The 13,467-nt window shown below is 39.1% G+C and overlaps 1 protein-coding gene across 1 annotated transcript in view; it reads right to left on the reverse strand.

The window, feature by feature from the left end:
• Window positions 1-11,360, reverse strand: part of cacna1ib (calcium voltage-gated channel subunit alpha1 Ib) — a 109,536-nt gene extending 98,176 nt beyond the window's left edge. The window contains exon 1 of the mRNA XM_026303208.1: window positions 11,179-11,360. Coding sequence (XP_026158993.1) covers window positions 11,179-11,345 — 167 coding nt within the window. The 5' untranslated portion in view covers window positions 11,346-11,360. The remainder of the gene's footprint in view (window positions 1-11,178) is intronic.
• Window positions 11,361-13,467: the final 2,107 nt, after the last annotated feature.

Raw genomic sequence — 13,467 nt, forward strand, 5'->3', positions numbered from 1 at the left:
AGCAGATCCAAGTTAAGTTTGACTTCATTCCAAGTCTCCAGTCTTCCTCTCACTACTCTCTTGCCCTTACTCATCTCCTTCTCACACCGCCTACACCTTAAATCCACTCCTTTTGTTGCTCAAAATCTCAGCCTTATCTTTTTCATTCTTTTATACCTTTATTCCACAGCGATGTCATCCTGAGCCCTTGGGATTATATTTTTGTTTTTATCAAAGTCTCTCCCAGTAACATCTTCTCTCTACAGGTAAAAAAATATTAAATATTATTAAATATTGGTGTTTGAGAGTGTTCTGTCCTCTGCATTTTGTATTGATTGGTATCATTATAGTTTCACTGAGACATAACAAAGTGACATGTTAATATTCATCATCTTAACAAGAGGAACACACTGTGGTATCTGCAGGGACAAGTATCACTCTCAGCAGGAATGACAGGCTCCCTAAATTGAGACACTAATTTTGGTTCACAAAACAAAGGTATACAAACATGCACTTGAACACACACAACACATTAACACATGCCAGTCAACAGTTCCCAGGATAGCACCATGCAGATAGCAATCATTGGAGGCGAGTGTTAATGACAGACTAATGACTGTCATTTACCAAACTTGGGCGAATGGCTTCATTTGAGTCTCTCTCAGTTTCTCACGCTTTGTTTATTTGGAAGTTTATTACCAAGCTCCTGTCTAAAAATATCTTTTTTTCATAAAATTAACATGGTTCCTAAAAATTGTCTTTGTTTTTTGAAAATTATTATTTAATCAATCATTTTTTTTTAACTCTGAGCTTTCTGAAGTGTCTCTCACCTTCATCAACAGAGGACGTTTAAACATTAATCAAATCAGTGAAAGGTAAACACTCGTGTTGGTGATCAGTTGTAAATATCAGGCTAGTTCAGTTAGATTTAAAAATAAAAAAGTAATTTTACACTTTTTTCTATATAAAGATATAACTACAACCACCGGAGTCTGTTGAAAGTGTTTCTGGTCTTACATTGTCAAAGCACAGCTGGGTCAGGTTTTGGTTCTCTGAGGATAACCAGGCAGGATGTTATAAATAACACACACACACACACACACACACACTTTCTCTCTCTCTCTAAAACACATACACACACAGAAATCACACCCACTATGGGGTCAGATCACCTGACTTCTATACATCACCATGGTGACACTGACAGCTGTGAGGTGCTGGAAAGCAAAAGCAAGGGATGAAAGGACTGAAAAGAAAGAGGGGGAAGGATACAGGAGAGGAAAACAACAGAGGTGATGCTAGTGATACTGATGCATGCACACACACACACACACGCACACACACACACACACACACAACACCATGTACAAAAACCACTGTGCTAATTACTGTGTCTGTGATTGTTTGAAGGCTGCAGACCCTGGATGACCCTTTGCCTATTCACACACACACACACACACACACACACACGCACACGCACACACACACACACACAGACACAGACACACACTGTACACCCTCTCACTCTCTCTCTCTACAGGAGCAAGTATGTTATTTCAGCACCTGGAGGCTCAGTGGGCAATAGCAAGCTGACAATAATATATTTTGGCAGCAACCAGCATGAAGACAGAGCAACAATACATGACCGCAGCATGGGGCTGTCTGAAGTTGCAAAGAGGACATGACACACAGTAAGAGTTATAAATTAAATCTGTGGAATCAGCATCTCTGTTACTGTAATTTTCATTTAAAAGACTGTTCTTAAGATGTAAAGTCTTTAATGGCTTCCAAACTACCATTTGTTATACGGTTGCTGAGACAATGCTCGCTGTGATGAAATGCAAGAAATCTAAATGAAAAAGTGAGCAAATGCTTCTTAATTAAAGCAGCAGCATCAAAAGATGTGTGGATGTACTGTACGGATTTTACATAACCAATAATATCTACAGCAGTTACTACTCTTCTACTATGGCCTTTACCCCCCACATATCAAAATATGATCCATCACAGCAGGAAACGTTCAATTCAAGAACTACTAAAGTAGTGTGTTATAACACAAAGCTCAATGAGCTGCTTACAAAATCCCAAAGGAGCACACAAAAACAGCCCAACCACATCTATCCATTATAATCAATACCATCCACCTGATGGCATAGAGAACTACTGATGCCACTTTTGAATTATTGAGCGCATCCTCTAAACAAATAGCCTAAACTATATAGATGGCATTCAGCACAATAGGGCTGTGCATGCTGCAGAGGACTGCATTGCTGTGAGAGCCCAGACTAGAATAGGGAAAAATTGATCCGTGAAATTGTAATGAGGTGGGGGGAGCTTTAAGAAACAAAACAGGCTGGATAAGAAGGGAAACAGCTGTTTTATATCTGTCCTGGAGGAAAACAGGGGTCATGAGTGACAGGGGGCCATCACATTTCACAACAAACCAACCTAATAACATATACTGTAAATGCAATGTAGAGAACTTGCAGGCAGCCATCAAAATTAAAGTAGTAACTGAAAGTTTACAAGAGCACCATTATTTTTAGATTGGAGAGAGAATAAGATACTTCGCCTGGTTGATAATTTCAAATTCATTTTATATCTCTACTCCTCTCTGTAGCCCACTCCTGCAGCCTTTACCCTCCACTCACACAGAGACTCAGCGAATTAAACTAAAAAGCTCTGTTCTGTGGCCCTCAGACGTTTTATTAAGCTACCTCATTTGTCCATGTCGTCACTAATGCTGGATCTAACTGCTGCAAGAAGTGAAACTTATGGATGAAGCAGAACGGTTAACTGGCGAAAGGTTGACCGTTAAAATGGATTGCAGCTCCTGCCATGGAACAAATTGTCTTTTCAGTTTAAAAAAAAAAAAAAAAATTGTCAATACCGTGACAAAAGATGGTGTAGAACGCCTGCAGAATATCCTGTATAAAGCTCCATAACAACTTATCTTCTTTACAGAAAGATTTTACTGCATGCAACTGAGCCAGTTTTATGTCAAAACTTTAATATTATGCCCACAACCGCATTGTTCTGCTCATATTCTATGATGAAACATTATTTTGACCAGAGCAAAAGAAATACATATGTGAAGGTGGTCATTTTCTGACATCAAACTCAATACAGTATCACTGGAATTGTCAGCATCTGTGGTCATTTTTGGGACTTACTGATATGTCCATAATTAAAAGTTTGTGGCTCTGTGTTGGTAGTTAATTATAAGCTGCACAAGGTAAAGGTCAAGTAGAGGTAGCAGTGAAGGTTAATGTTTCACAAGTTAAGATCAATACAGTAATAAATCAGGTGATGTAAGAGGCCATGTGCATGCACTTCCTGCAGAATTAAAGTAATATTATATACATGGCTACTACATGTAGCTCGGTCAAATAAAAAACAACTTTCATTTGTTATATCCTATAATTTGTTAGTGAATTTATAACAGTCCAATGGAGAATTTATAAGACTATAATTCTAATGTATTATGGCAGATTAATTGTAAGGGAATGATTACAACCAAACAAAGACTGTTGACACTTGTAGACCCAAACATAACAGCAAGTGGGAGAGAGATAAAGAGGACAGGGGTGTTTTCAGGAAAGGGGTGTTTCAGAGAAAGACTGACCAACATACAAATTCAATGCTAGACTGTCAATTTTGTTTTCTCTGCTGCCAACAAATACAACACAGTAGGGTGCAAATGGAATAAATTGATATAATTGTATATTTGTGCAAGAATCAGGAGCCAGAAACTTAACGTCCATCAAGAGAATCTTCATGGTCCAAAATGATGCTGCAGTAGTGACCAAACTGGTCAAACCAAACAGTCTGTGGAAATCGCACAATGCCAATAAGATGCATGTAAAATATAGAAGCAAATAAGAGATGATTATGAATAATATAATAGTTATGTGGCATAAAAGGAAACCATGGAGATTACCAGGCTATGTTTTATGAGTACATAGAATTTCTGAAATCTTTCAACACTGAATGAAAATCTGTTTTTAAAAATCCCATATGCAGCACTTTATAAAGTTATTCCAATTACTCAGGCACATAATGAGCTTTACATTTGCATTTTTTTTTTATCCCGGTCTCCCCCTTGTGCTTTCTACTATCTTTAACATTTGCTGTGCTTTGTTCTCCACAATAGGACCTTGTTTACTGTTGTGGACATTGTCTTCCTGCACTAAAGAAAGTTTAGATAAATAGAGACGTAACAACCCGGAGACGAAACAACCAACCCAGTAATAAAGAAAATATGTTTAGCTTAATGCATTTCACATATAGATTACAGAAAAGCATGTTGTGAGTGTGCACTGTATATGTAAACGGACGATGATGAGGGGGTGGGGAGATAGGAAGGTTCCTTATATGCAGCCCTTCCACCAGTTTGACAGGTAGGTACAGTGACATTAGCATAGTGATTAACACTCACATTAGCATAATGATTAATACTGGCATTAGCATAAGTACTGTGGCTGGGAGAGCATGGGAGAGAGCCAAAGAGATGCACAACCCAGAAAGAGGGTGTATAATAAGAAATGATGAAGAGCGGCAGAGAAAACTGGTGAGGAAAGAAACAGTAATTATGTAGAGGAAACAAAAGGGATGAGGACAGAAGATGTCTTTTCTTCACACTCATAACTGCTGACAGCTTCAGCACTGTCCAGGACTCTCCTGTCTTCATTAATAAGTTTAATCTTCATTCATGCTGCACATCCAGTTATGAGACAGGAGGGTCCTACCGAGGGAAACTAGCTGTCAGTTTAACATTCCCCATGGAGACACAGCCACAACGCATATGCATTTCTGTAGAAACACTGACCACAGCATAAAAACACACAAATGCTAACATCTATTAAAAGAAAGACTAATGCCCATGGCTAAAGATTGTCCAGTACTGCCAGTAAAACACTGTTGAGCATCAGAATGTGAAGCCTGTTTCTGAATAGAAATTGTTTCTACACTACAATAGGGTTGTCAAAATAAGATAAATAACCTGCCTTATATCTCAATCAGATCTGATCTCTGCTTTTTTTTTTTTAAATGAGTAGGAGCTCAGCAAGAAATCTGGTTTGCTCCAGCCACAGTGAGACTTCAGACAACAGTGAGCATGTCATCCTGTCTGACTGATGGAGTCTTCTTCTTCTTTTAGGTCGGTCAATAACAAAAAATCTATTTAGGTTTGGGCAACAATTGTTGTTCCCCCTTAAGAATCCAAAGAGTCACTTCAGTGGCTGGAACGCTCCAGTGAGATGCACCATTCCTCAAAGTTTCAGGAAAAAGGAAGTAATAATGTTGCACCATCTCCCTTATTGCAACCAATAAGTGGGACTGGCTGGAGGTCAGGTCTAATTGAAAAAGCCAGAAGTGATCAATACACAACATTCACTCAATATGATCAATGACGATCTTATGGAAAACAACAGCTTATAGAGGCAACCAGTGGACATGCAGGCTATACCTTCCACATCTGATCTACATATACAACATGTACAACAAGCAGGGGGTGAATGACAAACCCAATTCAGGTGCTTTTGAAATAGTAAAGACAAAAACATGTCAGTGTTCTATTTAAGAAAAAACAAATATGTCAACATAACCAACAAACACCAGGCAAAATTGTTTCTGGGGCATTATCCATCCTCAACATCCCAATATGAATAAAACATTAAAACACTCCAGGACTTAACTAAAAACCTGTTGTGCCCTGCCATAACTAGTTGATCTTGGCAAGTCAGGTCTGTTTGTATAGACAGTAATTACAGCCTCACAGGCCTTCACAGCTCTACACAAATTAAGAAAGCAAAATAACAGCTCTTCAAAAAGAAGATGGAGGAAACCATTCATTTTTAATTTCCCTGGAAAAAAACAGACACCAATTAGGTAATTTACCAAACACCAGTTTTGCCAGTCAGGCTGCTGCTCTTATATAGTATGTTGCGTACAAATGCTGACAGATTCACAAAGTGTGTTAACTATTATTCCAACCATGGATTTACTGCTGCTCTTACACATGTATTACCAAAACATGTGATTGATGGTGATTAGTGGGGGTGTGAACAACCTGGCAGTACTTCCAGACATAATTAAAGACATCCCCTCCAGCTACTGACAGGACATTGATTTTGTTGAGCAGACATACAGTATAAGATAGTATAGTTTATCTGCATGATCTGTCCAATAATCATCCATCCACATCGCCCAAAGGATATTTCACATCCATCCTCTTGTGATTATTGCAGAACTCTCATTTGCAATATTAACACACAAAGCACAAACCCCTCACACAGACTCCAACAACATGACTTTGTGTGAGTGTCTGTAAATATCTGTGAATGTGAGAGTTTCTGAGAAATAGTGTGTGCATGCACAACATTGCCAGTGGCACAGAGGGCCACATCTGTTGGTCTAGAGTAGACTGATAGTGAATTGGAAGCTATTAATCTGACCTTCCTTTGCTATCAGATTTGGTTTGGAGCAGTATATATATATATATATTCACTCCACCTGCTTAGAGCACTCCAGGTTTAGATGTGGAGGGCAGCATTTTACATCTGAGCCTTTGAAATGATCTCTATTATTCCCTTCCTTCTGATTATTGCTTCTCTGTGTGAATGAACTTGGCTGCGTCTCTGCCTGAGAGATGGTTAACAAGATATTCATAGCTCCGTATTCAGCCCTATCCTCACTTTCAGCCCAGTATCAGTGGCATCATGCAGATGTGGACACAATGACAGTACTCCCTGTTGGAAACAGCTTTGTTATACAAAATGGGGAGAATAAAGCAGACATTTCATTTGTTACTATGCAGTTGATTCAGCAGAGAAAATGTGCAATTAACCAAAAACAGATTTCAGTAATGTCACAGAGATGGCAGGACTGCTGGCAGCACCTCAGTTTGAATAAGTTAAACTTTGTGAAACCTGAAAAATCAGCTCAAACTAAAGTGCTTCTCTTTTATCTTGATTCATCTATTCACCGAACCGAGTGTACTGTTTACAAGCACTTCCCAACCACCACTTGCAACATTATATTACATGGACGAAGGGCTGAAGTTTCCATAAGATAAAGTTTTTGTTATAGCGACGTAAAATAAAACTGCTGTAAATTGTGGCTAGAGGAAACAATTTAAGCCTTCTCCCTCTGAACACAGTGTCCTTAATGCAGCTTTTCTTCTCATGCAGAGAACAGGTTTTTAAAAGACTCTTAAAGCTCCACTACACACAACTTTACATGAACACGGAATTAAAATGGCTTACTGTGATGTGAGAGGGGTGGTAGTACTGCATATCACGCTAAGAATAAATATCCAAATCAGCAACTCTGTATTGCTTTTAGCTGCTGTCACTGGTTTCCACATAAAACCATTTCCAGTCACTGTTGCAGCGCATGAGTTTAGAAAATCTACAGGTGCTTCACCTACCCAGCACTGACTGGCAAAGAAACTGGTGAAGAAAGTTAAATATCAAGTCTTCTCATTTCACTAAACCAGGTCTTAAAGCTAAACACAAAGCTTTTAACTGGAGGCTGGAAAATATGACTAAAATATGACCTACTGTACTGTTTATACTGAACTTTGAAGGGTTCACAAAAGCTAATAAAACATTTTTTATTAGTTAATATCCATGAAAGACAGAAAAACATAAAAAGCTATCTAACTTAATTTTTAAGTGCAGGTTCAGGTTTAAAGTCACATCTATCAATAAGTATTAAACACAACAGTTCACATCAGTTTCTGTTGAATCTATTCCAGAGATATTTATTCATATTTACATTTCAAGGCTGACGTACTGCAATTTAATCTACCCTCATTGACATAAATGGTCCTTCAATACATGATATCTAACCTGAGTACAGGTGCTCTGCTGTGTCTGAAAAAATTAAAAGTTTTTGCTTTCTTTTCTCACATCAGAATCAAACCACTGAAATGGACAATTTGTGCGTTCGTGTGTGTGTGTAAGTGTGGATGACAGGCAGAGAAGTGGATCCCATCATTCATACTGAAATGAGCAGATGAGTAACACACACCTACCAGCCAAAGTAAGGAATAAAAAAAAATGATGTGCAAATGAAAAACAAGAGGTAAATGGAAAAATTATGTCCAACAGCTATTTGGAATAAGTGCAGAGTGCAAAAGTTTGATCTGTCTATTACTGTGGATTGCCACAGGCATTTTTTTTTTTAATGCTGACTGCCAAATATACCACTCTGCCTCACCGAAGGCCTCTCTCTGCCTCGGCAAAACAATTTAACACAATAAGAACTACAAATGATTTACTGTCTAAAAGGGACAGGGTGAAGAAGAATGATAGAGAGAGAAAGCACAGGAAGGGGAGGGAGAAGCTGAGCCAGCAGCTGAAGTCGTACTTTCTTGAAGCTCTGAGCCTACTTCTCTCATTTTTTAAGCCACACTTTTCATTCCCTTTTTCGTAGCTTTCTTATGATAAAAAAACTCTCAAATTGCATGCCTTGAAATTTTTTATAATAATCATATATAATTTTATATAATTATATATAACTTAAATGAATAAATAAATAAAACATTCACGACCAACAGCAATAACAGAATTAAGAATTTACACTACTATGAGAAAGTACACCTATTTAAAACTTTGACATAATTCTTAATAAAGTGTACGTAAACATGCAAAGAGTATTTTACTTGAGAATCAATCTGTGCTTTGCTGTGCTGCTCAATCTGAACACACAATGTGAGAACCTGGATCTGGACCTGGACCCATAAAAACACGTACACACACGTCTACAGACACACACTGTCGTTTTCAGTCAGATTTCCTCTCCTTTAATTACTGCGCTCAGAGATGGTGAAGTGTAAGCCAGAAGATGTGACTTACCAAGTCTAAAAACACACGGAGTGATTTGTAAGACTTTTAAGATTTCAACTTTAAGTAACAACTAAACAATTTGTCTGAAACCACCAGCTCAAGCTGGTACCTCAAAAGACAGGACAGTTAAACGGAGAATGGGGGTACAGTCTTTGGGAATGAACCGCTAACTAGCAGGCTACAGTAACACAGCTATAATCTTTTCATTTCAGCGGCAGGGCATTCAACAACCTAGACTGTTGTGTTTTTGTTTGTTTGGTCAAATATTCAGGGAATTTCTTTTCATGCTGACTTGCATAACATGACACAGAGAGTTTGGCAGTTGTTATTGCCAACTGCAGGCAGCTTAGAATAAGATATAACCCAAAGAGAATTCTCATGCTAGTATGGCTCCTGGGCTTTCTGCTTAGCATGCAGGGCTCCAGTGCAGACCTGCATGTCATTAAACAAGAGTTGCCTTTATGAGTTTGTCCTTATGTTCATGAGACTAATCCAGACACTCAGGTATAGAGATCCCATTTGAAGCTCTCTGACTTTTATACACCATAACTGCAGGACTGTAACAGAACCTGCGTTTGTCAGTCCATGCACGACATAAGCTCTTAGTGTAGTGCAGAAAATTAACCTTGATTCACTTAGGAGCTTTTCAAGGTAAAATGGGAGACACAACTGGAATACTGGTAAGACAGACAGGAATAGATAGCAGAAGAGAAAATGAGACTGAAAGAGACTTAAAGACAGAGGATCAAAACACAGACAAAGCCAATTTTTTTTTCTTGTCTGAGTTAAGAGATTTTCTTTAAAAAGACCATTTATTTAGATCTGAAAGGATGGCTGGCCTGCTAAGCAACTGCCCAGCTGTTTTTCCCTCTCTCTCAATTTTTTCTGCCTCTTTCTCTCCACTTGGTTATAAATTCATGTCAGGCCCAGCCAGAGGTGGGTGTGGCCCCTGGTTAATGGAAAGGTAAGAAGGCACAATGTCTACAAACAGAAAATTTCTTTCAAACTCATTTTTCTTCTTGTCACTTGCGTCAGCTTGTTTCTTCTCTCTCTTATGTAGAGAAACACATTCTACATACTGAAGTAATCGGTTGCTGTTACACATGCACTCGCATTCATGCAAACTGACAAAAACGCAGCTGCAAATACAGACACACATCCATACTATAGTTCCTGTATTCCTTCTTCAAATTTTATGTCTTTCTGAGACACTTTCTATTGATGGTTTCACTTTTTGTCTCTCCCCTCAGTCCACCTTAATATCTTTCCATCAGTACAACCTTGCTTCCTCTTCACTGTTTCTTTGACTTTCCCTTTATTTGTCCATCTCTGCCCTGTTTCCCTAATCCATTTTTCTCCTTTCCGTCACGCTCCGCTGAATTTCAGTTAGTTATTCATATCTGCATTTTGACACACGTTCTCGCTCTTTCCCCTCAGCTGTTTTACCGCTATAGAGAGTTTGGTTACTTTGGTGTGAGTCACACATTACCTCCCTTAAAGAAGCTTGACAAGCAGTGTCTGCTGCTAACACAGTGTGTGTACTGAGGCATGAGTGTTATTTGCATGAGTTTATGTGTAATAGAGCACTCGCACTACACAAAATATAAGAATCACTGAAGATAATGAGGTATTTCTTATTTATAGAGTAGAGAAAACATCTTTAACAGTAGCTGGAACCTCTAAAACAAACACCTACAACATATTTAGATCCAGAGTTTTACCAACATCTCACTAAACCTTTCTACATAAATGCATCAGCTCTTGTTGCAAATAAAGGCCTCAAGTCTTTCACTGTAAAGTACACTAAAGTAAAGGTTCAAGGTAATCGAGGAAAGGTATTTATACCTATTTGAAGTCATACTCTTTAGATTATATCCAGATATTATGGACATAATGTGGATGAGTGTGTCAGATCTGCTGTAGAAAACAGGTGCAGAAGCTTCAGTAAATCTGACCCCTGGTGTTATTACTTATAAATAACTGGACTTGGCTCCAGCCTCCAGTGCACTACACACGTATATTAATTAACCAAAGAGGAGAGTGTTGCTTCACTGAGCTCCTTTCTTACAACCACTGAAATGTACTTTTGAAAAGAATGAATTAGAAAGTCAGCTTAAAACTGCAGCAGTGAAAATGTCTGTGGAGGTGAAACAGCTGTGAGAAAGGGTTTATGTTGATTCACAGCTGAATCTGTCACCTTTTAATGGAAAATGTCAAACTTCTGACTGAAATATTAAAAGCTTTCTTAACCTTTTTTTACAGTTTAGGAAATAGATTCAATGATAATGGATTCAGATGTTAAAACTCAAGCACTTTCAGAGATAATGCACACATATTAAAAGGATATGGGCTGGAGACCATACGAATGCACCAGCTGCGAGGGAAGGTTGTCTGCTTGAGGCAGAAGAAGACCACAGGTACCAGTTCAGGGTAGGGTACCACTAACACACTGGTATCACTGCTGCCATCGTCATCATCATCATCATCATCATCATCATCACCCTCACACTCCATCACATCATCCTCCCCTGTTTCAATCTTCTCTCCCTGAATAATCCCTCCCTCGTCTATTTCGTCATTTTCCCGGGGACACGGGAGGTGGCACGGGGAGCGCCTGCGAGGGGAGGAAGAAGTGATGACGTCATCACCGTTGCTCCTGGCTATGGCTGTTGTTGCCCTGGAGACTGCTGCCGCTGCTGTTGATGTTGCAACGCCGGGGCCCTCCTCCTCCTCGCTCGTCATGGCAACCCAACGGTCTGGGATGACAGAAAGAAAGAAGACAGAGAGGAATTTAAAATAAGCAAAAATTTTACTAGGATGCAATACTGAGCGCCCATCAATCCATCAATCCATTAACTATAGATGCTTATACTTTACAGTGTCGTGGGGCAGCTGTAGCCTGTGTCAGCTCACACTGGGCTCCTCCAAGACAGACTTTCAGACACTTTTTACTACAATTCAACAACATTTCAATTCTCCCACTTATCAACTGCAGTTTCAAACTGGTCCACAAGGCCAGTGATGATGTTGGGCAGGACCTGGACTCAGCATGTATCAGCATGATGCTGTCCAAAGTACATTCAATCATGGACAACTCCTCCCTCACTCCAGGACATGGTGGTCAGTCTAAGTACCCACTGTGGACCACAGAAGATCATGTATACCTGTGGCTTTAAACTATATAACTCAAAAAATAAATATAGAACTTTTCAGTGCAACAATTTGTCACATGTGCAATAACTTGTATCACTTGTTTTACAGCTGCTACCTACGTTGAACAATGAACTTAGATTAAAGAAATGCAACTAAATTTCCCTCAAGGAATAATTATTCTGATATAAAATGGACAGCTCATCAGTTCACCCAACTCACTGGGGGTAGAGTGTCTCCCAAAATGACCAAGCATCCCTTTAAAACCTGATCCGGCAAAAAGAGGAGACAGGTAGAGGAGGAGCACAAATGAGTTGTGAGGTGGGCAAGAGGAATGGGAGTAGGGAGTAGGGAATGAGTGTGTAACAAAACAGAGTTCAGTTCAGTTGACAGGCTTAATGCTGAGAGGCATCAATACCATGTAGCTTATATGTGATGCCCACACGACTGAGTAGCTTTTGCCCATGGACTTCCAATAAGTGAGCTGAGAATTCACAATCAAATCTACTGAAAGCTGAAGTTCACTGCAGTCATAACCGAGAGCTCCCAGAGGTCCTTAAAGTAGACGCTGTTCATTTGAGTTATAAGATAGTTTTCAGGTTATTTTTATTACTGTAACAAGAGAAAGGAGACTTGTACAAAAGACTCTTCATTTGTGTTTCCTCATTACAGGAGCAACACAGAATCAATTTGTCAGTGGCTAGGGAAATGAAGTGTTAACTCTGGAAAAGCTTCAAGTTACATCCTCACCACAGAGAGAGGAAAGCCAGGTAATTAGGGTACAGCTACAAGGGAAATATTGTGTGAAGGTAAACGCCACATTCTCATAATGAGAATGAGCACTGAGTTGCTGTTGGTAACTTAGAGCAGTGACAAAGTAATTGTGGGACCTCATGCCTGGAAATGCTATGGATTTCCTACTCACTTTGCTGATCTAGGAGTCCCACTAGCAACATCTGCATTTGTACCACTGCAAAATCATGCATTGCATTTTTTTTCTGTTCTTATTTCTATTAGATTGAATTTTAATGTTTTTATGTTTGCATGCTTTCATTTACATTTGTGAAGCCAGTTTTGTCTGTTTTAAGTGGTATATGCAGTAGATAACGAGGGATCACTTTCACTAGAGAAGCCATTTAACATGATGCTGCTTAGTGTGACAGTCCCATTTCAAAACAAAGAACACAAGGTATTATATTCATAAACGTCTGTTAATGCTGGGTCATGCACAACATCACACCTGGACGTCATTCCTGTTCACATTTTGTGTTTGTCTTGATGGTGTCTCAGACATGCTGTTTATTATTTTTCGCTGCTGGAAATGTGAAGAAGTCCGTCAGAAACACATTTTCTTAAAAAATGAACAGCCACAGTGGTGCAATATGTTACAAAAGTGTGGATGACTGACTGAAGGGTGCTTTGTTATCCTTCCAAGCCACTGGACTGCATCATAACTCCCAAACACAGTTGCTGAACTTAAGTGAAA

The sequence above is a fragment of the Mastacembelus armatus genome, chromosome 1 (assembly GCF_900324485.2).
Source record: "Mastacembelus armatus chromosome 1, fMasArm1.2, whole genome shotgun sequence".
Taxonomy (NCBI): Eukaryota; Metazoa; Chordata; class Actinopteri; order Synbranchiformes; family Mastacembelidae; genus Mastacembelus; species Mastacembelus armatus.